Here is a 25,994-nt window from a genome sequence, read left to right as displayed (position 1 = left end):
CCTTTCCCTTCTGTTTTCGACCAGCTCTGCAAACCCAAAGGTTTCTTGAATCCGCCGCACACACGTTGAGTCGCACAAACCACCTTGAGGTTCTTATTTCTTTTGGTTTGTTTGCTGTCATGTTTTCTGTCCTGAGGGGCAGCCAAACTAACTCGGAAAAAGCACAAACGTGCCTGAGGACATCCCGCATTGAGAACAGGAGAGAAAAGCTGTCAAACGCATTATTTCTCTCATAAATGTTAAATGTTTACATGCAAATTTGGTTCAAGTATAGGTAGCATTTATGAAGCGGTTATTAGCACACCTGCAGCCGTCGATCCGTGCAGTACGTGCAGTTCGGGTGTGTCTTTGATTCATACAAAGGCGTATCCCGGGCGGGCGGGGCTTGTCGTTAAAAGGCTTGAGTCCAAGCAGGTGTGCGGTGTCTCCGGGCGGCAGCGATGTCCTAATCCAACACCCCCCCGCCGTCTTCCTGGAGATCCCTCCTCCGACGGAGCCCGGACAAGAAGTGTCAAACTACTCGCCTCATGACCGCCGGATGCAGGGAACGAACCTCAGGGGACAAACGACACAAAAAAGAAAAATCGTTAATATTCAACTTTTTTTTCACACTGTTTTTTTTCGCTGTCTTAAGGGATCAAAATGTCCTCCGTGGACTTTGAGAAGCTGAAAATGACGGGGGCTGGTCGCGCCATGGCTGTTTTGACCAGCGGCGGGGATGCACAAGGTAACTCCGGCCACGGGGGGAGGGGGAGGTTACAGAAAAGTAAGCGCTTTTGACTAACCAAAAGAAAATAAACATTAAAACTCTTCGATTCAGTTAAAAGTTGAAATTTAGTGACCGTGAGGTCAAAGCTCAAGTATACATGTATGTCATACATGTTCCGGGTCCGCCCTCCCGCGCATGCGTACACTGGGATCCTGTATTTAAGGGTCAATATTATGTCTTATTTTTTATCATTCATTTATTATTGTCAAGATATTTCCCTCAAAAAAAAAACAACAAAACTTTGCATAAACTTAACAATTGATCACTTTGGAAAGTAAAGGCGATACATTCATTTGGTAAATAAAGGCTTGCACTCAAGTGTGAATATTATGTCTTATTTTTATCATTCATTTATTATTGTCAGGATATTTCCCCCCCAAAAAACAACAACTTTGCATAAACTCAACAATTAAACATTTATATCTCTGATACTTAGTTGGCCAGATTTGTGACTTTTGCTTATTTATCAATTTGCATGTATGAACTGTGGTGAAAGCCCACATAGCCAGTATATTTGTACTTATTTAAAGAAAAGAGGTAAATAAGAGCTTTTACTGAAGTGTGAATATAAGTCTTATTTTCATAATTCATTTATCATTGTCAAGATATTTCCCTCAAAAAAAATTGCATAAACTCAACAATTAATCATTATGGAATATAAAGGCGATACATTCATTTGGTAAATGAAGGCTTGTATTCAAGTGTGAATATTACTTCTTATTTATATCATTTATTGATTATTGTCAAGATATTTCCCTGAAAAAAACAAGTCGCACAAACTCAGCAAACTTTGGAAAATAAAGGCGATACATTTCTATTTCTAATAATTCAATGACCAGATTTGTGACGGTCGTTTTTTTATTGAATTACATGTATGAATTGTGCTGAATACCCAATATATTTTTACTTATCTAAAGATTATATATATTAAAAAAAAAAAACATATATTTGATGTATCTGATTTTAGAGGCTCCCAGAAGGGGAATGCCAGACACATTGGTATATTAAATCTGCACATTCTTAAACATTGCAGTCCTCACACACACACACACATACATATACACAGATATGTAAATAAGACCCTCAGAGGGAAAAATATAATTCTCACTTTTGTTTATGTAGCGCATTCAAAAATCCCAAGGAGACTCTTCATTCTTTCAAAATCGCAAGTTGAATTAGAACATAAAGCCTCGGCTGCACGATTATAAAGCACGATAAAAAAACAGTAAGCCGTCAATCCAGATATGAGCTGTGTGTTGAAAGAGGAAGTCGAGGTTTTCTGCCTTCAAACCGAAGGGGAGAATACATGAGTTTTCACAAATACATATTGGTTTTACATTCTAGCCTTCGCCCTGCTATATTTCTATGAGGGTCATAGTAAGTTGCGATAATAATCGTGTCCTACTTTCTTTGCGTACAAAAGAGCGACAACGTCTTAGACGGTTATGGCACCATAAACAAACGTCATTGAAGGGACCGTCTGTGGATTTTGCAGGGATGAATGCCGCTGTGAGAGCCGTGACCAGGATGGGCATCTACGTCGGCGCCAAGGTCTACCTCATTTATGAGGTGAACTGAACTTTACACTTTTGTCCTGCGCTACCGGGAAAGGCCGTGATGATTTGGATTTTTTTTTTTTTTTGACGCGGGTTTATTTCCAGGGCTACCAGGGCCTGGTGGACGGGGGTGATAACATCAAACTGGCCCACTGGCATCGTGTGTCCAACATCATCCAGCTGGTAGGTTGAACAACACCGTCTGTCGCTGTTTACGTCCCGCCGACAGGATGGGTCAGCGGTGGAAAAACACAGGTTTCATTCCTATCGTTTAATTTAAGCTGATCAACCAAGTTATCATTTTATGCATCTGATGTAATGACAAAGTGTTATGCTTGTGCTGTGATTCTAGTTCCTTGTTTTCATTCACTTTCGAATCATTCATTTTACTTGGTTTTAATAGAAGTTTTCTGCTTTCCTTTGTCTCATCTCTTCTCTCCTTGCCTGTCTATCAGTGGTTAAAGCCTGGTAAGAGGTCTCGCTGCATGCATCTCATGTAATATTGACAGGAGCTTTAAAAATACTAATTGGAAGAACTTTCCCGCTGTGCATTTTCCACAGCTTATCTTGAGTTCATGAAGAAAATATGTTGAAAAGTTTGCGGCGCGTTTCCTGAGTCGGCCCACGTGTTTGGAGTTTAGCCGGTGTGTTAGACGCGCATCACAGTGCACTCCATTGTGTGTTCTGAAACACTGTTTGCTGCTGTGTGTGCTTTGCATTGTGTTCCCCTTCAGCACATCCAATTGCATGATTTTGTCCAGGGGGCTTGATATCATGGAAACACCATTTCAAATCATTGCTGTATTGATCAGCTACTGTTTCTGTCTACTGGAGGATAAGATAAGTTAAGATAAGATAAACTTTATTGATCCCCATAGGGGAAATTCCTCAGTCACAGCAGCGCAAGACTTATAATGTCAAAAAAAGGAATTAAATATGAATATAAACATAAATAGAAAGGCAGAAGACAGAAGATGGCTAGAAAAATAAAATCCACAAATACATAGACAGCAGACAACAACAACAACAGCACCAGGGATGACCATGGGCTACATCAAGGAAAGTAGAGGGTGAAAAAATACACAACTAGAACTAAACAATAGTGACACAAATAAATAGCAATGAATAAAATAGATAAACAAAATCAGGCAGGATGTGTGCGGGCTGGAACAAACAAGGATAAGAGTCTCCTCAGGAAGAACATCTTGCTCTGACCCTTCCTGTAGAGATCAGTGAATGATTGTAGTTCTTAAAGTTGCGATAGAACAGTGCTCCGTGTCCAAGTCCCCCGATTTCACCGAACACTCGCACCCTTTAGTGAGAGCTCCATTTGCCCCGATGTTATTTTTCCTCATCAACTGTCATGACATCTGTGACGCAGGGCGGGACCGTGATCGGCAGCGCCCGATGCAAGGCCTTCACCACCCGCGAGGGCCGGCTCGCCGCCGCCTTCAACCTGGTGAAAAGAGGCATCACTAACCTGTGCGTCTGCGGCGGAGACGGCAGCCTCACCGGGGCCAACATCTTCCGCAGCGAGTGGACCGGACTGCTGGCCGAGCTCGTGCAGAAAGGTGAGGTCTGCAGATTTCAGCCGTTCTTAGCATCGAGCCGTCGTGATTTCACTTTTTTCACGTGTACATTTCGGTGTCCTCTTGTGCTGAAAAAGGAGTATGCACAAGGAGATGCTTCTATGTGACTCTGCCCTAGTACACGGCTCATTTTCACAAATTTACGAAGGCGGCTAAATATATCTGCATGTCGAAAGTATATGAATGATAATAATAATGCATTTTGTTGAACGCTCAAGGACACTTTACTAACATATACAAAAACACAAACAACAGATCCTAAAAAAACAATGAAAATAAAATAATGAAAATAACAAAAGAAAATATCTTTCATAGACATCCAATGCACTGCGTTTATTTTTTTTTTACAAGTAAAAAGGCATTATTAGTTTATATCTGTTTTCAAGCCGTTAAATCTGACAACACTCTTTGCTGTACGTCATTTCATAACATAATAAAGAAATGGTGTAAAGATGGAAATGATACTCTAGCCTTCACCATTTTTACAGCTAATTTTCCTGCCTTTTTCGATGACGTGTAGTCGACGGATTGCCTTTGAAAATATCAAGAATACAATTCTTGCAGTGTCATTTTATCATATCCTGATTATCCCTGATGTTATAGCTGTTGTTGTTGTTGTCTGCTGTATATTTATTCACGGAAACACTTTTTTCTCTTGCTATCGTCTGTCTTGTGTCTTTCTATGTATAGTTATCTCCATATTTATTTTCCTTTTTGATGTTTTTTTTTGACATTATAACTGTTCCGCTGCTGTGACGAAGGAATTTCCTCTATGTTGATCAATAAAGGGCTCTTGTTTTGCACATTTGTCAAGTATTTTTCCCCACATCTCGCCCTTTTCAGGAAGGATCGCGGATACGCTGGCCGAGCAGCACGACCACCTCAACATCGTGGGTCTCGTGGGCTCCATCGACAACGACTTCTGCGGGACCGACATGACCATCGGGGCCGACTCGGCGCTGCACCGCATCATGGAGATCATCGATGCCATCATGACCACGGCGCAAAGGTGGGGTCTGATTTCTCAAAGAGCGCGTTTCTTTTTAACAAAAAAAAAAAATCTGTGAGGCTCGGGATAATATGGAATTATATAAAGAAAGAAATAAAATTCCTTCTGAATTGTGATGAAAAAAGGAAAAACATAATATGATAATATTGGATGCTTGTTTTGGGTTGGGAGGATTTTTTGCTTATGAGTTTAAAAGTGCTATTTAAAAGTTTTGAGATGAGATGAGATGAGAACAACTTTATTAATCCCGAAGGAAATTGTTGTGCCAGAGTTTCAAGTGAAAAAAAAACATAACAGTAATAGATAATAGTAGAAAGGAGGAAGAATAAGAAATATAATGAAATATGAATTGTCTTAACTGTTAGCAGTAACTACAAAGATTGAATTTTGTCTCCAAATTCAGTCCTCCGTCTCTTCTGAAATATTGTAATAGATTTGATAGGGAGTGTAATTTTTCTCACAGAGGCTGGAGAAAGCCTTTTACATGTGACAGTCTCATGTAAAAGTGAAAATAATTTGCAAAAATGTGAGCAGAGATATAGAGTTTCATGTTTATCTCTGTTTATTCAACGCTGTTCTGAGAAGGAATTCAAAAGTCCAAACCGAGCCGTCTGACGAGATTTCCGTCACCTTGTCTGGACTTGCCCTCTTGTTCATTCCTCCTGCTGGTTCTTAACAGCAAACAATATAAAAAAGGCTGTTAGGATGCCGACCCAACTTCACGGAAAATATATTCACCGCTATTTTTCCCTTCCTGCAGCCACCAGCGTACTTTTGTCCTGGAAGTCATGGGACGTCACTGCGGGTCAGTAACTCTTCTTTGCATTTTTGCTACCCTTGTGTTCGTCGCCACTGACACGGATCTGACAAGTCACTCTTGCCCCAGATACCTGGCACTGGTGTCGGCGTTGGCCTCGGGAGCAGACTGGCTCTTCATCCCAGAAGCCCCTCCTAAGGAGGGATGGGAGGAGCGCATGTGTGCCCGTCTGGAGGGGGTAAAACCGCCTTCCATTACGTGCACGGAGCTTCGGCTTTGCAATTCACAGAGCGGTGTTGAAATTCACTTATTTACCGCCGGATGTCTCTTGTCTTCCAGAGCCGTGAGACGGGATCCAGACTCAATATTGTAATCATCGCAGAGGGGGCGATCGACAGCAGCGGCGAGCCCATCTCTTCAAATTATGTCAAAGATGTGAGTTTGTGTATTCGGTTAAAGTTTTGAACTTGCGTTCTTTAAAAACGGAGTGCGAGGATCGTGCTGTGTTGATTCCTATTCCTTACTGTCATCACAACATATCCATCGATGCACCGTCCATCGGTTTCCATGTGTATTTTTATTGTGTTAGTTTTGAAAAATGGCTAGAAATAATGATTCTTCTTTGAAACATGGAAGAGATTTAGGTTGGGGGATAAGCTATTGCATCCTTATAAGATAAATGGCGGTAGTTGACTTTCCACTGGATTGGAAACAGCAAGCACTATGTATTTTAATGACATCTTTCTGGATCAGAAACCCGCTGATTTATATTCTGGACCCGTCGGGTTCAATTGCAGGGTTTTTAATTTTTAGATGTTCGCTACGTAGCAAACCCATGATATTTTGCATTTTGTTTTTGAAGCTGGTGGTGAAACGTCTGGGCTACGACACAAGAGTAACGGTCCTCGGTCACGTCCAGCGAGGAGGAACTCCCTCGGCCTTTGACAGAATACTGGTGAGTTCATTCTGCAAACTATTTCAGCGGCAACACGACAACCGTCGGCCGTGTTTTACCCGCAGAATTTGACGCGGACGAAATGACGATGAAGTGCATCAGCAAGACATATCGTACCTTAAAGGTGGAGGCCACGCTTACACTCTTTTAGGATTCCTGAAGGGAAGCGTAGTGGTTAGCACGCCTGCCTCACACCAAGAAGGGTTCGAGGTCGATGAGGGTTGGAGTTTGCGTGTCTTCCACAAACCGTGCGTTGCAGATTCTCCTCTTAGTGAAAAACGTGCAATGGGTCGGCAGGACAGATAAGAGCAGCGTCTGCTGCCTCGAGTGTTGACGGCCAAAATGATCCGTGGATATTTGACTGGCGCTGAAACCAAACCGTTCTAGAAAATTCCCACCACCGCCGAAGCAGAACAGAGCTCCTCTCCAAAGTTCTGGATGGTGGTTTCCTCACGCAGCTGAAGAATGGGAGGCGTCGGAGCCGAGCCGCCGCTTCCATGCGGCGTTTGCAAGAAGAAGAGGACGGACCGCCGCGCGGCCTGGGGAGTTTTAGTCAGACGAAAGTCAAACCTCAGATCCTTTGTGCCGCCGTTACTCATTATTACAACACGGCGGCCTCGGCTTCCCTGTGCCGCAGGCCAGGCACCATCACGAGGTTTAGTTTAGAAGAAGATCCAAACTTCAAAAACACCTTTAAAAAATTAAAAAAGTCTTTTGAACGTCGGGTCTCCGTTGATCAACGTATCCAGTGGATTGGTGGATGGCATTTCAGGTGTGTGTGTGTGTGTGTGTGTCTGTGTAGCAGCACCACTAACTGTGTCCATCTTCTAATGAAAGTTGAGCCCTCAGAATAATGCATGTGTGGTTTAACAAAAAAAAAACAAAAAAAAAAAAAGACATTCTCAAATCAGGAGTCCTGAGGAATTGCATAAAAGTTTGTCGCACGTTTCGGGATCGGATTCCCGCCGCTCTTCCCAGTTGATTCCGTGCAATGAATCCGCTGGTGAAACAGTTGACCAGCCTGCCAGATCAACTCCGATAACTCCAGGAAAGCATCGTGAAGGATCTCAATCGGGATGTCGCTCAGGAGCCTCGATAAATAGCTTTAATAAACCGACACGTAAAGTGTGATTTGACCAAAGGGAAGCTTTCAGGCTCTCATAACCTGAAAAGTGAAACGCACCGTCATCAACGACCGAAATGGGGTGCCCATCATTTCACATGTATAAAATGTGTGTGTGTGTGTGTGTGTGTGTTTTCAGAGTAGTAAGCTAGGTGTGGAGGCGGTCGTTGCCCTGATGGAGGCGTCTCCCGACACCCCCGCCTGCGTCATCGGCCTGTCGGGGAACCAGGCGGTCCGTCTGCCTCTGATGGAGGGGGTGGACATGGTGAGCGAAACCCTTTTGGCCTTCGGCGCTTGAATTTTCCCAGACGTCGTCTCAGACGGACGGGAGGTCGTTCTGTGTGCTCACCGCCGCCGCCGCCGCCTCTCTCGTAGACCAAGTTGGTGCAGAAGGCCATGAATGAGAAAAGGTTCGATGAGGCGGTGAAGCTGCGTGGAGGGTAAGCGCTAACTCCTATTTTAAAGTTGTTTGTTAAGAAACACTGAACTCATCAAATGACCTCCTTTTTTTTTTAATTCAGAACAAGGAGCACTTGAATCATATCTTTCTTCAATCATTTTTCAACGATGAGGAGCGTTTTTATTAAACAGTTGCGGCTCATCGAATACGCACTCATTCCATTTCAAAAAATTTTAATGTAGTAGTTGCGCGTTACTTTATATACATATTTTGTTCTTGCTTATTATTTGAGCAATTGCTTGTCAATTATTCAAAGTACTTTTTCATTATATAATGACGTTGTTTAGCTAACTTTTAAATGGAACTGTTTGACCATTTGCTAATGGTTAAATAATTATTAAATAACTATGGATTAAAGAATAATTAAAACATTTGTAACAAAAAATTATTTGCAAGCAAGACAAGCAGGTTTTTCCCTTTTTTTTGAAGTCAATTCAACCAATAGAAATTCAATGCATAAATGTTTGTTTACTCCATAGTTGATAATGTGGTTTTAAACAAACTGTGTAAATGAGCATCACTTGCTTTTAAACCCAAAGAGTTGTAAAACGATCATTTTTTTACAGGAGTTTTGAGAACAACTGGAACATCTATAAGCTTCTTGCATTCCAAAAACCTGCCAAGTCCAAGGCGAGTCCCCCATGAAATTCATACATGCGCACACATAGATGCACATGGCCGAGTTTCCCTGAAAGTAAATTCATAGTGAACGTTGAGCGTGACGAATAACGCGCGACTCATTTCCCCTCAGAGCAACTTCTCTTTGGCCGTCCTGAATGTGGGAGCTCCAGCCGCAGGGATGAACGCAGCAGTGAGGTCCGCCGTCAGATTAGCTATCGCTCACGGACACAAGGTCTACGCTGTGCAAAATGGATTTCAGGGACTCGCCAACGGAGCGGTGAGGCCCGCTTGACCTCGGTGTCTTCGGAGAGCTTCGTCCACGGGCGCGCTGGAAAAGTGACCAGCATGTGTGTGTGCAGGTGGTGGAGATGGAGTGGCACAGTGTGGCCGGGTGGACGGGCCAAGGGGGCTCGCTGCTGGGGACCAAACGGTGAGCGAGACTTTCATTTCATTGGAAAAAATTCTTCTTTAAGGCCCTACTCTCTCTTATGACAATTGAATTCAACCAGTAACCAAATTCATAATCTACTAATCCAAATACATTAAAAAAAATCATGTTTTGGAACAGCAGTATGGCTTGAATGCCTAGGAAGAGTACTACAGATGCAGTATTTGCGTTGAGAATGCTAATAGAAAAGTACAGAGAAGGTCAAAGGGAGTTGCATTGCGTTTTTGTAGACCTAGAAAAGGCATATGACAGGGTGCCAAGAGAGGAGCTCTGGTAGTGTATGAGGAAGTCTGGAGTGGCAGAGAAGTAGGTTAGACTGGTGCAGGACATGTATGCTCGCTGTGAGACAGTACGGTGTGCTGTAGGGGTAACAGAGAAGTTCAAGGTGGAGGTGGGACTCCATCAGGGATCAGCTCTGAGCCCCTTCTTGTTCGCAATGGTGATGGACAGGCTGAAGATTTCCATAAATCCTGAAGATTTATGGACGTAGTGAGAGAGGATATGAAGATAGTTGGTGTGAGAGAGGAGGATACAGAGAATAGGGTTCGATAAAAGAAAGAAGAAGAAGATGTTTTGAAGGTTTTGCTACATTCTGTGGGTTATATTTCTGGTGTGTTTCAACAAACTTAAAAATGACCAATAACATTTCCCGGCACTTTTTCGCATCCCCTGCTCATATCCCGATCGGTGTTTGATGTCTTCCCTCAGGACGCTCCCGAGCAAACACATGGACAAAATAGTCGAGACCATCAGAAAGTTCCAGATCTCAGCTATGCTTGTCATCGGAGGGTTTGAGGTAGAGTGTAACGTTATTCTGAGTCGGCGCTCGCCGACGTCCTTTGGGTTCGAGTGTCGGTTTTAGGTCGGTGATATTCAGTCTAGCGCTCTGTGACTGTCAAAGGGGTACCAAGGTGTGCTGGAGCTGTTCGAAGCTCGGAGCCGCTACGACGAACTCTGCATCCCCATGTGCATTATTCCCGCAACCATCAGCAACAACGTGCCTGGAACTCACTTCAGCCTGGGAGCAGACACCGCTGTCAACGCTGCCATGGAGGTAACGCTGAGCAGATGGCGGATCAGATGAATCGAGACTGAGCCAAGCAAAAAAAACACGGGTTCTTATTCTAAGTGCTGCATATCGTCACCCTCTTAAAATAATCGCCTAAGTCATTTTTTCACATAAATGTTTTTTTTTGTGTTTTTTTTTCCTAAATCATCTCCTCATGATGCCGACCACCTCTGGCAAAATTGCCTACATCCTCAGTTAAACCGATTGTGCCATTCTACCCCTTTAGCAGTAATTGCCTATGTCAGGGGTCGGCAACCCGCAACACCCAAAGAGCCATTTGGACCCGGTTTCCTCGGAAAAGAAAACACTGGGAGCCGCAATTACTTTTTGACGTCGTTTAGCGGAGCCTTGACCTGAATTTTAAAAATAAATCGGGAAAAAAATCACTGTGTCAGTAAACAATAAAAAATAAATATTTGCAAAATATCTTCATAAATATTTATTTTACCTGGTTTATGGGACTTCTGCTCCCGAACTTCTGCGCACAGCATCTGCAAATCGGGACTTTACCGGCCGGCGGGTATACCGGCTTCCGTGAATGTGATGTTATTTTGAGCGGCGAAAAATAGTAAATATAATTTTATTTAATATTTCAAGATCACAATAATCTTCCAACTTAGAACTAAAAGTTAAAAAAAATGAATTAACACAAATGAAATACACTCCAATTAAATATTTATGATTTATTTTCCCAAGCCACTCGGAGCCGCAGTGTAAACCCCTGGCCTATGTCAAGAATGTGTCAAATGGTACCGTTTTTTGGGTTCCCTGAAAAATCTGAAAAAATGACATAGGCGATTATTTTAAGAGGGTGACGATATCCTAGAAATGCAGCGGGCCCTGCTCTTTTCAGAACGGACAAACACCCCTTTAAGTGAGCCTCCCTCTTTTACTTTAACATTAGTCGGCGCAATGAAACTTTTTCTTCATCAAAAAAATATCGACTGTTTTTCTAAACAGGTAAAAGTTTTTATTTCTTACACAAATGACAAGGTTGTATGATGAGCCTCCAAGTTTGACATTTCCACCCTTCAGGGTTGTGACAAGATCAAGCAGTCCGCCACTGGGACCAAGAGACGCGTCTTTGTTGTGGAAACTATGGGGGGCTTCTGTGGCTACCTGGCAACCTGTGCCGGTATAGCTGTGGGTGCTGACGCGGCCTACATCTTTGAGGATCCCTTCAACATTCATGACCTGAAGGTGAGACCATTGAAACATCGTCTGCTTCGCTCTGATGTTCTGCCGCTTGATCTTCAATTTCACGGGTGTCCATTTCAGACCAATGTGGAACATTTAACTGAGAAAATGAAGAAGGACATCCAGCGGGGGCTTGTTCTGAGGTACTCTGACACTCTTTGCATTTGTGGACGTTCAGAGAACCCCCCCCCCGGTAGCTAGAGCCAGAATTGGATGTAGGCATTGTTATTCTAGTCACGTGGAACAAATAATTTAACATAAGAACTGGTCGTGTTATTATAGACAGAACATTATTCAATAAATGTCTATATAAATGTGCAATACAAAAAAATCTCAACAAAAGCCACAAAAATAATTGGCTGAACGATCAGGTCAATTGAAATTAAGACTTATATTAATGATATATCAAACGGTCAAGTTTGCTTTGATTTTTTTTTTTTTTTTAAAGTCATGTTTCCATCATAAAAAATATTAAGCTTATTGCTAGCATTTTGCTGTTGTTGCATCCATTTATATAAAGTCAATAAAAGTTCCCTGTAAAATACTTCTATCTTCCCGGTCCCCAACCTTGTCTTGACAGGAATGAAAAATGCCATGAGCACTACACCACAGATTTCATCCACAAACTGTATTCGTCTGAGGGGAAGGGCATATTTGACTGCAGAGTCAACGTGTTGGGACACCTTCAGCAGGTAAGGCTCCTCTGGAGGGTGATTCAGTCACCGACAGTAAAGTTATGTCTGTACTCAGTTTGTCTCCTTGTCCTAGGGAGGGAGGCCTTCTCCATTTGATCGAAATTTTGGCACCAAACTGGGAGTCAAGGCGATCCAGTGGATTACTGAAAAGCTGACTGAAAATTTCCGGCAAGGTAGTCTGGAGGTTTGGTTACCGAGCTGCTCGGAAACTCCACGTCTGGCAGCTCTGCGGTGACTCCGATGTTTTCCCTCATCAGGGCGGGTGTTCACCAACTCACCGGACACAGCGTGTGTGCTCGGCCTCAACTGGAAGGTCATCTCTTTCACGCCAGTCACTGAACTCAAGGCTGACACTGATTTTGAGTATGTAATGTAAAATGTTTTCTTCTATTTCGCTAAAAGGAGATTGAATTCGAAGACCGCTGTTTCCACTTCACATTTAGGAATGACATTTTCTGATGTGTATCATCAAGTGTTTTATGTACAAAGTTACATTTTGACTTTTTTTTTTTTCCTCTTTGCACAATCGTTTTTATATTTTGTCATTTTCCATGTAATTTTCCTGAAAGTTTTGCTTTTTAAAATCAGTCATTTTTAAGTTATTTCCTTTTTTAAGGGCTGATGCCATTTTTGCACCCCTGCACTAAATTTAGAATCTTTTTCTTGCTATTTTCTGCTCAGCTTTCATGCATTTTCAAGGTGTAAATGTCTAGAAAATCTGACAAATGTTGAAGCCACAAAGCTTAAATTAAAAATCCAGGCATTGTCTTAATCAGACGCACAGAGCTCCCAAGTGATGGAAGGATGTCTGCCTCTGTCTTGCAGGCACCGGATGCCGAAGGTCCAGTGGTGGTTCAAACTGCGGCCACTGCTCAAAATGTTGGCCAAGTACCAAACCAGCTTCGAGGAGTACGTCCCCGGAGAGATCGAACACGTGACTCGTCGATCTCTCAGTATCGACTCGGGGTTCTAGACGGTTTTAATTTTGATGTGTTTATTTTTTTTTATCCCCCGTCTGTCCGTCATTCACATGTGCCCTTTGTGATATTTTGGAATCGTCAGCGTCGACGTGGATCCTTTGTCTGTAGTTACCATCGCAAAAAGGTTGTATTATAAGATTTATTTATTGAATGCGACATTAAGCTCCCTCCAGACTAGATTATTCTTGTTTGCCAAAGTGCATGCAAAGCATTATCAGATTACTGCCATGGTAAAACTGTCAGGTGTGCAAAGAAGCCAACTTTAAATGAGCTGTTTCTAAAATACCTTATAACACTTTTGAATGTTGTGCAGATAGAATTGTTTTAATTAATTAAAACAAACAAACAAAAATCGCAGAATGATGAAAGTGTGGCTGGACTGACAAAGAAAAAAAGCAAAAAAAAAACCTACCAAATGTGTAAGGTGTAAGTAGAAAAAGGTGTATATCAAGAGATATATGAATGTTTGTCTCACTAGCGACAAAGAATGGACAACAAAAACATTTTCGGTCCTTTAATTTCACCGAAGGAATTGAAGACACTGGTCGATTTACGGTAGATGTTTTTTTTTCTACTATACATCATGAAAGACTGTCACTTCATACTGATAACCTGTATGAAAGTTTATTGTTATAGCTGCATTAGACAGTTATTGTCTGAAGAATGCTCTGCATGAATGTAAGATGAACAACCACTATTCTAGCAGAAAATAGAAACAAGAAAACCCATTGCTTTTCAACAATGTCACAACAGGGAACATATGCTTTTTGAATAGTTAACAATTCTAACTCACAATTGTGTATCCACTACATGAGAACTTCAGAACCTTATAAAGAAATAAACATTTCTCCTCCAAAAAAATTTCTAATTTTAGATGTTTCTCCTAGAAGCTGAATGGAAATGGAAAATCGTCTTTGGTGTTTGTTGTCTGAGGGGGCTCGGAGGGAAAGGCGAACTGGAACTCCTCACCTCTCTCTGGCTGGTTAAAAAGGAAGTCAGGACCTTAAAAAATTATACACACATCAGTAGCGGTTCACAGGAAATTAGGTAACCTGTCCCAAAATATCTGAGATTTACCCCCCGGTTTGGTTTCCATGGTTTTCTGAAACAAGAACATAAAATGAATGTTTGATATTTTGAATACAAAAAGACAAAAATATGGCAAAAATATGCAGGGATATACCGTACCTTCTCATGAAAGAAAGAGCTGGTGAACAGGAAAGAGGACTCCTGTAAAGAAACTTGGGAGTTATTCCAAAATTCAGAATCCATCTTCTGTCACGTCAATAATGTGATTTTTCTACTTCCAACCTCATCCTGTGAGCCCACATCAAAGTCAAAGCCTGCGAAGCCTGGGGTGATGGGATTAGTGTTCAAGGAGAACAGGAAATCTGGAGATTTGGTATCAGAGGCCCCATGATGTGGGTAACTACCAGGGCTAAAACTGGAATGAACAAGGAACATTAGGGCCTATTAGACGCCGAGACGGGATTCCGCAGTGGTGGAGAAGCCCGATAAAGCCTTACTTAAACTGAAACGTTGGGGTTTCAGGATTCGCCCTCGCAATTCCCGGGGAGGACTGAACGGAAGTCCCTTCCGACGATTGACAAAGAACAGCGGGTCTTTCATTGTTCTTGTTGCCTTGTGCGTCATCCTTCTCTGCGGCTTCTCTTTCCTCCATCGCTTCTTTTTCTGCCTCTTTTAATCCCAATACACCGGGCTGCCTTTCCTGAGGCACAGTGGCAAACGAAAGGGTGGCATTAGCTGTGTCTGGATTGATGAAATTAATCAAGAAATTATGAAGTCTCTAGGAGATTCAAAAATAATTTGGTATTTAAGAAATGTACAATATGTAAACTGTGTTTTTTTTTTTCCCCAACATACCATATCTAGCCCAATACCAGATGTAAGATTTGTGTTTTTTACAGGGCTGGATGCAGTTGATGAGACCTGGTTAGCTGGGCTCAGGTTCTGGTCATGCTCCTCAAGGAGCATCTTATCAGACGGATTTGGGTCTTGTGGAAAAAAAAATAAACACAAAAGCATGACTTTTTTTGCACTTAAATTTAACTAAGACATGGTTTAACTTTCCTCTGCTTGCCATTTGACAGCCACATTTGACCACATGCTTCTTCAGAGGATGCGGATTCATCTTGCACTTCATTTTTCTCCTGGATTTCATCAGCATTTACTTCTGCCGCTGTTTCTTGGTTGTCTTGTACGATCTGCTCAGGTGTATCAGAGTTGGAGTTTACTACAAAATCACCAACATTTCTTCCATGTGAAATGAGAACTGAAATGTTTATAGTTTACAAGGGTAGGACAGTACCTTTGTCTGGATAAGATTTAGCGAGGGGTCGTTACTGTTGGCACAGCAGTCATCTTCTGCGTGAGGATCACATTGTTGTGTTGCAGCCTGGTCACCAGGAGCACTAGAGATGGAAGTGAACTGTCAGGAAAAAAAACTAAGCTTTTATAGAGGTGGCAAGTCATTATTCTTTTTTTTTTTTTTTTTATCTCTTGAGATTCAATTAAGATACCTGTCCAGTGCTTCCTCTGAGGAAGACAAATTGACTGTTGAACCTGGTCAAACAGAAATTAAATTAACCGCATAAAAGCTGTAAAACATATCCGTTGCACCAGAGTGATATTATAAAACGTTTATTACCAGTGAGACAGTCCTGCTCCTTCTGCCTGAATGTTATTTGATCATCGCAGGCCTTGATCCGACACTCGATCTCATCTTTTTCCGACAGCAACATAATGAGCTTTTGAGCAAGTGGATTTTGAAGGTGATACTCTTTATGTAACTGTAATGTCTTCCTATATCCTAAAAGTCTTTCTTCATAGGCTCCCCTTGGGTAACAGGTGAGAAAAAACAGTTTATTGCACTTAGCAAAATGTGGTGATTTATTTGGAAAGAAAAAAAAAAAAACAGACCAAACTTACAAGTCTTGTTTGTAGGACAATTTTGTGTTTTCCAGCTCAGCTTTCAGAGTCTGCTCGTACTGAAGAAGCAGGCTGTTTGTGTTCTTCATGCTGAAGTTAAATAAATGACAACATTTATTTCCAGATTACTCTTAATGGCTTTACCTTGTCACATATTTTATACACAATCATACCTTTGGGCCTTGGCCTTATTACATTTCATGGCACTCTGCTTCACCCTTATTTCATCCTCTAGTTTCTCAATAGACCTCTCGATGGTTTCGATGTATGTCATTCTTTCTGCGATGTCAGCTCTGCAAACTTTTAAAATGCAACACTTGAAGCTATGGATGGATGATAACTGACAGATTTTTTTAAATTTTGAAGTCACCACGTAGAAATATCACATGATATATAAACTGCCCCAGTGAGGTATACTGTATTATCACTGCTATTATGTTGCAGATCTGACTTGACTACTGCAGTTTAATAGTAATTTAAAGTAATTTGGAAAAAAAACATTTAAAACAAGTAGACTTGCCAGTTACCTTTGTTTTTAAGATCGATATCATTCTTCTTTAAGGTCAGCTGCTGATTTTTAAAGGCTGAAATGCACACACAGCTTCTGAAAACCAGCTTGAATTTAACATCCATCAATCAAGCTAGCTGACTAGCAAAGTCACCGAGCTAAAATGCTAGCTAAAGTTTACGCGATCCGTCAAGCGGGCGAATAACAAGAAAAATTAATATAAAATAATTGTATTTTTTATATCTATTTTACCCAGCTGGAACAGCAGGCTGTCGACAGCCTCAAGGGTTGATGAAACCTGCTCGGTCATTATCACGATGGCTCGTTAATTTGTCTCTCAATCCGGTGGAATTCAGAACAGTTGGGAATCTTAAGACGTTAAATACGAACCCCTTTTAAGCTAACACACTGAGGCTAGCATAACATCACATAACAACAACAATAATACCCATAATAATAATAATAATAATAATAATTTGAGGTTCTAAAATTTAGCGAGACAAGGTTAGGGTCCAGGAAGGAAAAAGTATTTTACAGGGAACTTTTGTTGACTTAATTTTATGCAACAACGGCAAAATGCCAGCGACAAGCTGATCTTTTTAAGATGGAAACTCGTCTTTTTACAAAACTTTTTTTTTTGGGGGGGGGTAAAAATTTTCAAAGCAAACTATTAATATAGCTCTTAATTTCAAATAACAATGCCGTGACGATATTCTGACCAGGTGTGTTAATGCTCACTTATAAGGTATTTTTTGTACTTTCCATGCTCTATTCAATCTATAAGTTAAATTCATCCTCAGGGAGGATAAACGAAGAGGGTTGTGTCAGGAAGAGCATTTGGTGTAAAACTTGCGAAATCAAACATAATAACCAGATGATAGCGGATCGGTCGAGACCCCGGTTAACAACGACGGCCATTGGTACCGATGATCTACAGGGTACCAGTGGAAACCAGGCTACTGTAGGTCAAAGAAGGAGAGGAGGAAGGCGTGTTCGGAAGCAGAGAGAGAGGAGGAAAGGAAAGAATCTGGGACTGAGAGTTGGGACTTTGAATATCGGGACTATGACAGGAAAAGGTGGAGAGTTGGTCGACGTGATGCAGAGAAGGAAGGTGGATATACTGTGTATCCAGGAGACCAGGTGGAAAGGTAGTAAGGCTAGAAGCTTAGGAGCAGGCTTTAAGTTGTACTATTATGGTACTGACAAGAAGAGAAATGGAGTAGGAGTTATCTTGAAGGAGGAGTTTGTTAGGAACGTTCTTGAGTTAAAAAGAATATGAGATAGACCTATGAGTCTGAAAGTGGAAATTGAAGGTGTGATGCTCAATGTTATTAGTGGCTATGCCTCGCAGGTGGGATGTCAGTTTGAGTAGAAGGAGAAGTTCTAGAATGAGTTAGATGAAGTGATGCAGAATATCCCCAGAGATGAGAGAGTGGTAATTTGGTATACAGGATGGGAACGCAGAGGGACAGATGGTGGTAGATTTTGCAAAAAGGATGGAAATGGCTGTAGTGAACACCTTTTTCCAGAAAAAAACGGGAACATAGGATAACTTATAAGAGGGGAGGTAGGAGCGCGCAGGTAGACTACATCTTGTATAGACGAGTTACCTGAAAGAGATCAGTGACTGCAAAGTAGTTGTAGGTGAGAGTGTAGCCGGACAGCATAGGATGGTGGTTTGTAGGATGGCTCTGTTGACAAGAAGGGTCAAAAGGACAAAGGCAGAACAGAGGACAAAGTGGTGGAAGCTGAAAAGGGAGAAGCCTTGTATGTTTTTTAGGGAGGAGTTGAGAAAGGCTCTGGGTGGTCAGGGAGAGCTTCCAGATGATTGGACAACAACAGCTAGTGTTATCAGGGAGACAGGTAGGAGAGTACTTGGTGTGTCATCTGGAAGGAAAGTAGATAAGGAGACTTGGGGGTGGAATGAGGAAGTGCAGGTGTAAAGACAGAGAAAGCGGTTAGCAAAGAAGAAGTGGGATACTGAGAGGACTGAAGAGTACAGGGAGTACAACGTAAGGTAAAGATAGAGGTAGCAAAGGCAAAACGAAGGGCGTATGATGACCTGTATGCTCGGTTGGACAGTAAGGAGGGAGAGAATGATCTATATAGGTTGGTGAAACAGACAGATAAAGATGGAAAGGATGTACAGCAGGTCCAGGGGGTTAAGGATAGAGAGGGAAATGTATTGATAGATGCTAGAAGAGTGATGGGTAGATGAAAAGAGTACTTTAAAGAGCTGATGAATGTGGAAAATGAAAGAGAGGCAAGGGTAAAAGAGGTGACTATTGTAGATCACAAAGTAGCACAGATTAGTAGAAGTGAAGTGAGGAAGGTATTGAAGAGGATGAAGAGTGAAAAGGCAGTTGGTCCTGATGATAGACCTGTGGAGGTGTGGAAGTGTCTAGGAGAGGCAGCGGTAGATTTCCTGACTCGATTATTCAACAGGATTTTAGAGAGTGAGAAGATGCCTGAAGAATGGAATGGAAAGAATGACAAAGTGTGATGGTGCCCATTTTTAAGAATAAGGGGGATGTGCAGAATTGCGGCAGCTATAGAGGAATAAAGTTGATGAGCCATACAATGAAGTTATGGAAAAGAGTAGTGGAAACTAGACTGAGAGCAGAAGTCAGCATTTGTGAGGAGCAGTATGGCTTCATGCCTAGAAAGAGTACTACAGATGCAGTATTTGCTTTGGGAAAAGCATATGACAGGGTGCCTAGAGAGGAACACTTGTATTGTATGAGGAAATCTGGAGTGGTCAAGAAGTATATAGGACTGGTGCAGAACATGTATGCTAGCTGTGAGACAGTGGTGCAATATGCTGTAGGGGAAACAGAGAAGTTCAAGTTAGAGGTGGGACTCCATCAGGGATCAGCTCTGAGCCCCTTCTTGCTTGCAGTGGTGGTGGACAGGCTGACAGATGAGGTTTGACATGAATCTTCATAAACATGATGTTTGCAGATGACATTGTGATCTGTAGTGAGAGCAGGGAACAGGTAGAGGAAAATCTAGAGAGGTGGAGGTATGCTCTGGAAAGGAGAGGAATGAAGGTTAGTCGCAGCAAGACAGAATATATGTGTGTGAATGAGAGGAACTCAGGTGGATGGTGAGGCTACAGGGAGTGGAGATCAAGAAGTTTGAGGATTTCAGGGAGTTGGGGTCAACCGGAAAGGGGGTGAAGACACGGGTTCAAGCAGGTTGGAATGGATGGAGAACGGTGTACAGTCACAGTCACAATGATGAAAAAACAGAGGCAGAGCTGGAGATCGCAGAGATGAAGATGGTGAGGTTCTCTTTGGGAGAGACCAAGAAGGATAGGATCAGAAATGAGTCTATCAGAGGAACAGCACATGTTAGATGTTTTGGAGAGAAGGTCAGAGAAGCCAGACTGAGATGGCCGGGTCATGAGCAGAGGAGGGATAGCGAATATATTGGTCGATGGATGCTGGAATTGGAGGTCTAGAGGAAGACCAAAGACAAGACTGATGGACGTCGTGAGAGAGGATATGAAGTCAGTTTGTGTGAGAGAGGAGGATACAGGGAATAGGGTTAGATGGAGAAGGTGGATTCCCTGTGGCGACCCCCGAAGGGAAAAGCCCAAAGCAGAAGAGGAAGATTCGATCTGTAAGTTATTTTGTATTATTTCAAATGATGCTATTTTAAACTAACCATTTAGACATATATCTTTAACTACCAAAATATAACATACTGTTCTACCGATTTTTCAATTCAATTTCCTTACGTAAAACAGTGTGTTTTGTGCGTAAGCGGAGGCGACTGTGGGGAGGCGTTAGTGCTATTCTCCAAACGCTCTTGCGTGGCGCATCTGTACGCCCGAACCGAAGCGCTGTGCTGTGCGGTGCAGCTGCGGTGCAGCGGCGGACTCAAGTCCCGATTTCTGTCCGCCTCATTCCTGGCTGCCGGGTGAGTATACTCTTTTTTTTTATTTTGTAGGTAAGATCGCAGTTTTCGGGGTGAGTTTGTCCGCCGGCTCGCTGCTTTACAGACAAAAGAGCGGTCATGGGTGGGATTTTAATGGGAGGGGATCAGCTGTGTGGGGGAATGGGCGGCTTTGTCGGCCCTTCCAAATAACACCCTCATTCGAGAAAGCAACCAACTTCAGTGTCTGTGCGAGATGCAGTTGTGAATCACGTAATTTCTGTTTTCATGTGGGGGTCTCAAAATAAAATATGGCGGATGGGTCGACACATAAATAGCCCGCAACATCCACCCAGTGTCTGCGCGTCAAGAGCGGAGCGGATACAATCCCTCGATTGGATCCATCTGTCAAGTTTCCTTTGTTTTGCTGGGTTTCCTTTCCGTCAGACGTTCGTGTTTTCATCGGTTTTACTTTTGAAATGTGTTTTCATTTTATCGGACAGCATCGACACACGCATGGGTTGTGCGACGGTGCAGAATGTAGGCCAGCAGTGCTGTAGACGGTGGATGAAATTGTGGTGACTTAAAATGGAAATCCTGCTTTTTCTAACCCTCCCTATCTCTCCCTCTCCATCCCTCCCATCTCCTTGTGTGCATTAATAACTTTAAATCTACCCAGGTGTGATCATCAGCATGAACGCCTGAACACAATCCATGGATTTAGTTTCCTCTGCTCAGGATTTTACTCTTACCTCCTATTTATAACCTACCAAAACAAAGAAGAAGCCCCAGGTTCCCTGAGCTGTAAGCATGAACCAGGTAGAGGAGACCCACACCGAAGGAGAGGGAAGCCCACAGATGATGTCCCTAAGGTCGGACATCTCAGGGAACCACGTTGAAGACGGAGAAGTTGTAAGCGCCGTGAGGAGGAAGAGGAGGAAGAAGAAAGACCAACGTCCAGAATCCATTATTGTCTACCGCTCTGAACTGGAGAGGGAGTCTGGAGAAGACCAAGGTGGTGAGGAAGGGGCAGAGAGAAGTGCAGAGGAGGGAGCTAAATTCCTCTGCACACCTACAAGTGAAGGTGAGAGAGGTGCCGGACACATTTAAAATCATTCCTTTTTCAGCTTTCGTGAAGGGATTATTTTTTTGGACCGTGCCTCCCGGAAAACATAGACGCTCATTTACTCTCACCTCGGAGTAAGATGCTAGTTTTTCTCTCTAATGCGTAACACATGAAGGTATATATCATGGATGCTGCTGAATTTTAAATGGTAACATATGAGTTCATGTTGTGTTTGAATTTAAAAAAAAAAGGAAATCACAGTCCAAAGTAACGCCAATCATGTCAGCTGCCTCCAGGGCGTTAAATCAGAAAGCTGATGTGAGACATCAGGACATTTAGGTCCCGGCCTACATCTGACTGAATTACATTACATTGCATTTGGCAGACGCTTTTATCCAAAGCAACTTACAATAGAGGACATAAGGACTGCAAATACACTTGCAAATACACGATGCACAGGAAATATACAGAACAGTAAGCTTGGCTGAGTGATTTTTTTTTTTTTTTTTTGGACAAAGACATACACAAACGTACACACACACACACTGCATAGCCTAACTTGCTGCCTAACCTGATCTGGGGCTTCAGCGCAGTAAAAAGTCCTGAAAGAGAACAGTTTTTACCTGTTTCTTGAAGGTAAAATCTCAGCTAAAACCATGGAAACCATGGAAATAGCAATGTCTAAGTAATGTTTGTCTCCAGTGGGGTGCTGGTAGGAAGAAGATCCAAAAAAAAAAATTCCTATCATGTCCTTCTGCAAAGTTTCATTGTGGCCAACATTCAGTCCTCCGTCTCTGTGAAAGGCCCAAAGCTGCCGGCCGTCTCGTCTCGCACATTTCTTGTCTGTTACTTCATCTCTCCAACAGGTGGAGGCTGGAGTCTTCCTCCAGACAGTCGCTACGTGACTCTGACAGGGACCATCACCCGGGGCAAGAAGAAGGGCCAGGTGGTGGACATACACGTGACGCTCACAGAGAAGGAGCTCAGGGAACTGGCCAAATCGAAGGAGCGTCTGGATGCCGAGTGCGAGGCGGGGGAAGGCTCGAAGCGCAGCTGTAGCCTCGGCGTGAGCCGGGGACCCCATGTTGTCCTGTGGAGCCTCTCCTGCGCCCCTGTGGTCTTCCTGCTCTCCTTCATCACCTCCTTCTACTTCGGCACAATCACCTGGTACAATGTGTTCCTGGTTTACAATGAGGAGCGGACGTTTTGGCACAAGATTACGATCTGCCCCTTTCTAATCATCTTCTACCCCGTGCTCATCATGCCCATGGCCCTGTCTCTGGCTCTGTACTCGGCGGTGGTGCAGGTGTCCTGGGCCTTCGGCGAGTGGTGGCAGGCAGTAAGAGACCTGGAGAAAGGCTTCTGCGGCTGGGCGTGTGGCAAGCTGGGTCTGGAGGACTGCTCCCCCTATAGCATAGTAGAGCTCCTCGACTCCGACACGGTCTCTGGAACCCTGCAGAGCAAGGCCCCCAGTGAACTCGCCCAAACATCGGCAGTGTGAAACAGAACAACTCCAAGGTCACGTGGGCCTGAAGTCCGGGTCCACTGGCTTCTCTGTAAATTACAACTTACACTGCCTGTATTGTCCTCAAACACTAAGCTGTTACTGTAAACAATACGAACCGCTGTTTGCTCGATGCCTCTGCACACCGGAGGGTCAAAGTTGGGTGATTTTATTCAGTGGTTTTAACAGTTTATGTTGTGCCCCTCAAGTGACTAGTAGAACAGCGCTTCCACGAAAAGCCCTCCTGATATCTTCACCTGCAAGTTTATTGTCATTTCATCTGTAAATATGTTGGAGTAAACATAACTGCAGTGCTGTGCATTGTAGTTATGGCATTCATTGCTCTGCATGAAGAGTAATGTCGTTGTACAGCGCAGATCAAATTTTTCAGCTCATTTGTGTCTTGAAACTGTCCAAGCAAAAGGAGTCAACACAATTATATGGACCGACAAAGTCGAAAAAAGATTTTTTCATGATTGATATCCTTGAAATACCGAGAAATCATCAAATGTCAAGAATACTATAGGACTTAGTGCTGATGTTATTATATATAGAAAACAAGAACCTTTTTACGATTCATTATTTATTTGGCTTTTAAAAAGAAAATATATTTATGAAAATCAGATTTATTTAATTGGTGTGATATCGCCTTCCATCAAATCACATGCACGACTTAAGAAACCCACACGAATTTTCCACACATATTCACACTTGAGTGTAAGGTCAAATCCTCTTATTACTTCCTGCCAAAGAGGTTTTTTTCATATTTATTTTCAAAATTCAATGAATAAACAGGAGAATGTCCTTGTATTTCTTTAAAGCCGGAACTGACTCCTTGACATTTCAGCCATGTCTTGACATTGTCACTGAATTCTGAAAAAGGAGAAAATCTTCTATCTTTTCCTTTTTTTTCCCTCCACTGTGCTGTTCCTAAGTCTCTCTCTTAGGGGATGAATGCTGATACGAATGTTTGGTATTTGACATTCATTCAGATTACTTTGCATTGATTTGCTTTCACTTGAATATTTCTTGCTGAGTGGTGAAACAAAACATTACATCCTTTGTCATTCGTTGTTTTAAAAACAATAAAGCGGGAAAAAAGGATTCAGGCTAACATGCACCATCATGCTCATTCTTAACTTACAAAAAAGAAGATATTAGGAGTGTTTTAGCTTGTTCTGCGTCAACATTCATTTTTAAATTCTTTTTTTTTGTCCAGATAATATTGAGATGTTATGTCTCATGGTCATATCAATACATTTGCATTTATTTTTAAAGAATTTGACGTTAATAAGGTGATAAGGATGAATGTGCGTGTTAATTTTCAGACTCTCCGTAACAGAACCAACTGTGTGCGGTGAAGTGTGTGCTCGGTATGCAAGGGTCAAGTGGTCACCTGTACTTAGTCCTGCATGCCCCATGCACTGCAATCCACCCATGATTTTAAGCTATAGTCAGGAAAAGCTGACAGAAAATAAAGTTTCGTAAAGTACTGCAAACACAGGCGTCTGTGTTGCTAAAGTTTGTTGTCACAGTGTTGGTCTACACACTGCTGTCGGGCTCATTCTACCCGGAAAATGATGTTGCATTTCCCAGAAAGTCATATGTTTACTATCGATGTAATATATTTCAAATATTTAAGTTTTTTTGTGAAATTGTTGTTTTGCACTAAACAGTTTTCATAAATGTATTACAGTAAACAAACAGTTGAACTGCCTCTCTGATGTGGGTAATTTAAACAGGTGAGATTATTTTGATATTTAGTGATTCAAAGTTTATGTACTTCGATTAAAACTTCTTTTTGTATGACACATGACAGAAGGAAATGCATTCGTGAATAAAGTCAGAGCGGGATGATTGTTTCCGAATCAATATTATTCTTTAGTCCAGGCAGTTGCACTCAGACAAACACACGGCTGCGTTCTGATGCACATAGAATACTACCCGGTTTGATTATTGGCTTTCTGATGAAACACTCGAGTGGAAAAAATCAATTTCTCAATGCATTGCTAATTTATTTAATGAAGAGATAGCTTTGGGACAACAAGGCAGTGCCAAAATAGTCTGTGATGTAGAATGGGAGATACTAGACACACACACACACACACAAACTCACACACACACACACACACACACACACACACACACACACACACACACACACACACACACACACACACACACACAGTATATATAGATATGTAAAAATCCTGTTTTGATGCAAGTGTTGATCTTCCGTTGATTGATTTGTAACTGCTGAAAGTTGATTATTGCTACCTGGTTATTCACCCCCCCCCCCATACACCTATAAGAATACATTATAAAAAAGACTTTCTCAAATTAATCCTACATGATGTATTCTTTTGGAGAAGAAAAACACTGAAAGGGGGCTAAACAGAGGGATACTGGACAGAACCTCTATCTTCCAACAATCTGCAGATTCTTGGCTGATCATGCATTCTAAATCAATTGTGAATTGAAAGCAATTTCCTTCTCGCTGGGAAATTGATTTGAGGGGGAGACAAAGGAAAATATGAAGTTTTGGGCTTCTGCTATGTATCCGCACGTATTCAGGTTGAAAATGTATAAACAACAAAATAGATTTTAAATGTGAGCTCAGTTTTCTTGGGATTCCACAGGCATCGTTTCAAGGCTGATGTGACGAATTGCAGTTCACCATTTGGCCACTAGAGGGCGCTTATCCGGCAGCTGATTGATTCGTCTGCTCGTATTGTCAACCTATATTAAGGTCACATGCGGTTGAATAATTAAGATTTATCGGTACATTATTTACGTCGAATTAACGGCGCAATATTATAATGAAGTGGTGACGATTTTATTTGACTGTGGAACAATTACC

The 25,994-nt window shown here is 42.2% G+C and overlaps 3 protein-coding genes across 3 annotated transcripts; 2 read left to right on the top strand and 1 right to left on the bottom strand.

Moving 5' to 3' along the window:
* The first annotated feature begins 449 nt into the window (after positions 1–449).
* pfkla (phosphofructokinase, liver a) lies at positions 450–14,089 on the top strand. Its single transcript, XM_086145938.1, has 22 exons — positions 450–727; positions 2,265–2,338; positions 2,431–2,508; positions 3,707–3,896; positions 4,758–4,923; positions 5,684–5,728; positions 5,810–5,918; positions 6,020–6,115; positions 6,543–6,635; positions 7,898–8,023; positions 8,134–8,198; positions 8,785–8,848; positions 8,970–9,116; positions 9,199–9,269; positions 9,996–10,083; positions 10,189–10,341; positions 11,392–11,556; positions 11,635–11,696; positions 12,134–12,245; positions 12,322–12,421; positions 12,506–12,611; positions 13,074–14,089. The coding sequence occupies exons 1-22, from the start codon at positions 643–645 to the stop codon at positions 13,219–13,221; spliced, it is 2,343 nt and encodes a 780-aa protein (XP_086002064.1). The 5' UTR covers positions 450–642; the 3' UTR covers positions 13,222–14,089.
* LOC147235090 (uncharacterized) lies at positions 14,056–17,041 on the bottom strand. The gene is made up of 14 exons (XM_086145939.1): positions 16,938–17,041; positions 16,705–16,761; positions 16,351–16,477; positions 16,178–16,267; positions 15,897–16,084; positions 15,769–15,811; positions 15,558–15,660; positions 15,330–15,453; positions 15,113–15,243; positions 14,755–14,957; positions 14,540–14,672; positions 14,417–14,458; positions 14,306–14,330; positions 14,056–14,230 (listed from the first exon to the last, which is right to left on the bottom strand). Exons 1-14 carry the CDS (start codon positions 16,993–16,995, stop codon positions 14,112–14,114), a joined length of 1,443 nt encoding a protein of 480 aa, XP_086002065.1. The 5' UTR covers positions 16,996–17,041; the 3' UTR covers positions 14,056–14,111.
* Positions 17,042–18,765: 1,724 nt separating this feature from the next.
* On the top strand, positions 18,766–24,838 carry tmem169b (transmembrane protein 169b). The gene is made up of 4 exons (XM_086145931.1): positions 18,766–20,309; positions 20,437–20,609; positions 21,244–21,648; positions 22,497–24,838. The coding sequence occupies exons 3-4, from the start codon at positions 21,375–21,377 to the stop codon at positions 23,129–23,131; spliced, it is 909 nt and encodes a 302-aa protein (XP_086002057.1). The 5' UTR covers positions 18,766–20,309; positions 20,437–20,609; positions 21,244–21,374; the 3' UTR covers positions 23,132–24,838.
* Positions 24,839–25,994: the final 1,156 nt, after the last annotated feature.

Source organism: Fistularia commersonii, chromosome 4 (assembly GCF_037954325.1).
Source record: "Fistularia commersonii isolate RoL2024-O1a breed Wild chromosome 4, RoL_Fcom_v1.0, whole genome shotgun sequence".
Classification (NCBI taxonomy): domain Eukaryota; kingdom Metazoa; phylum Chordata; class Actinopteri; order Syngnathiformes; family Fistulariidae; genus Fistularia; species Fistularia commersonii.
This window is presented reverse-complemented; position numbering and strand designations above follow the sequence as displayed.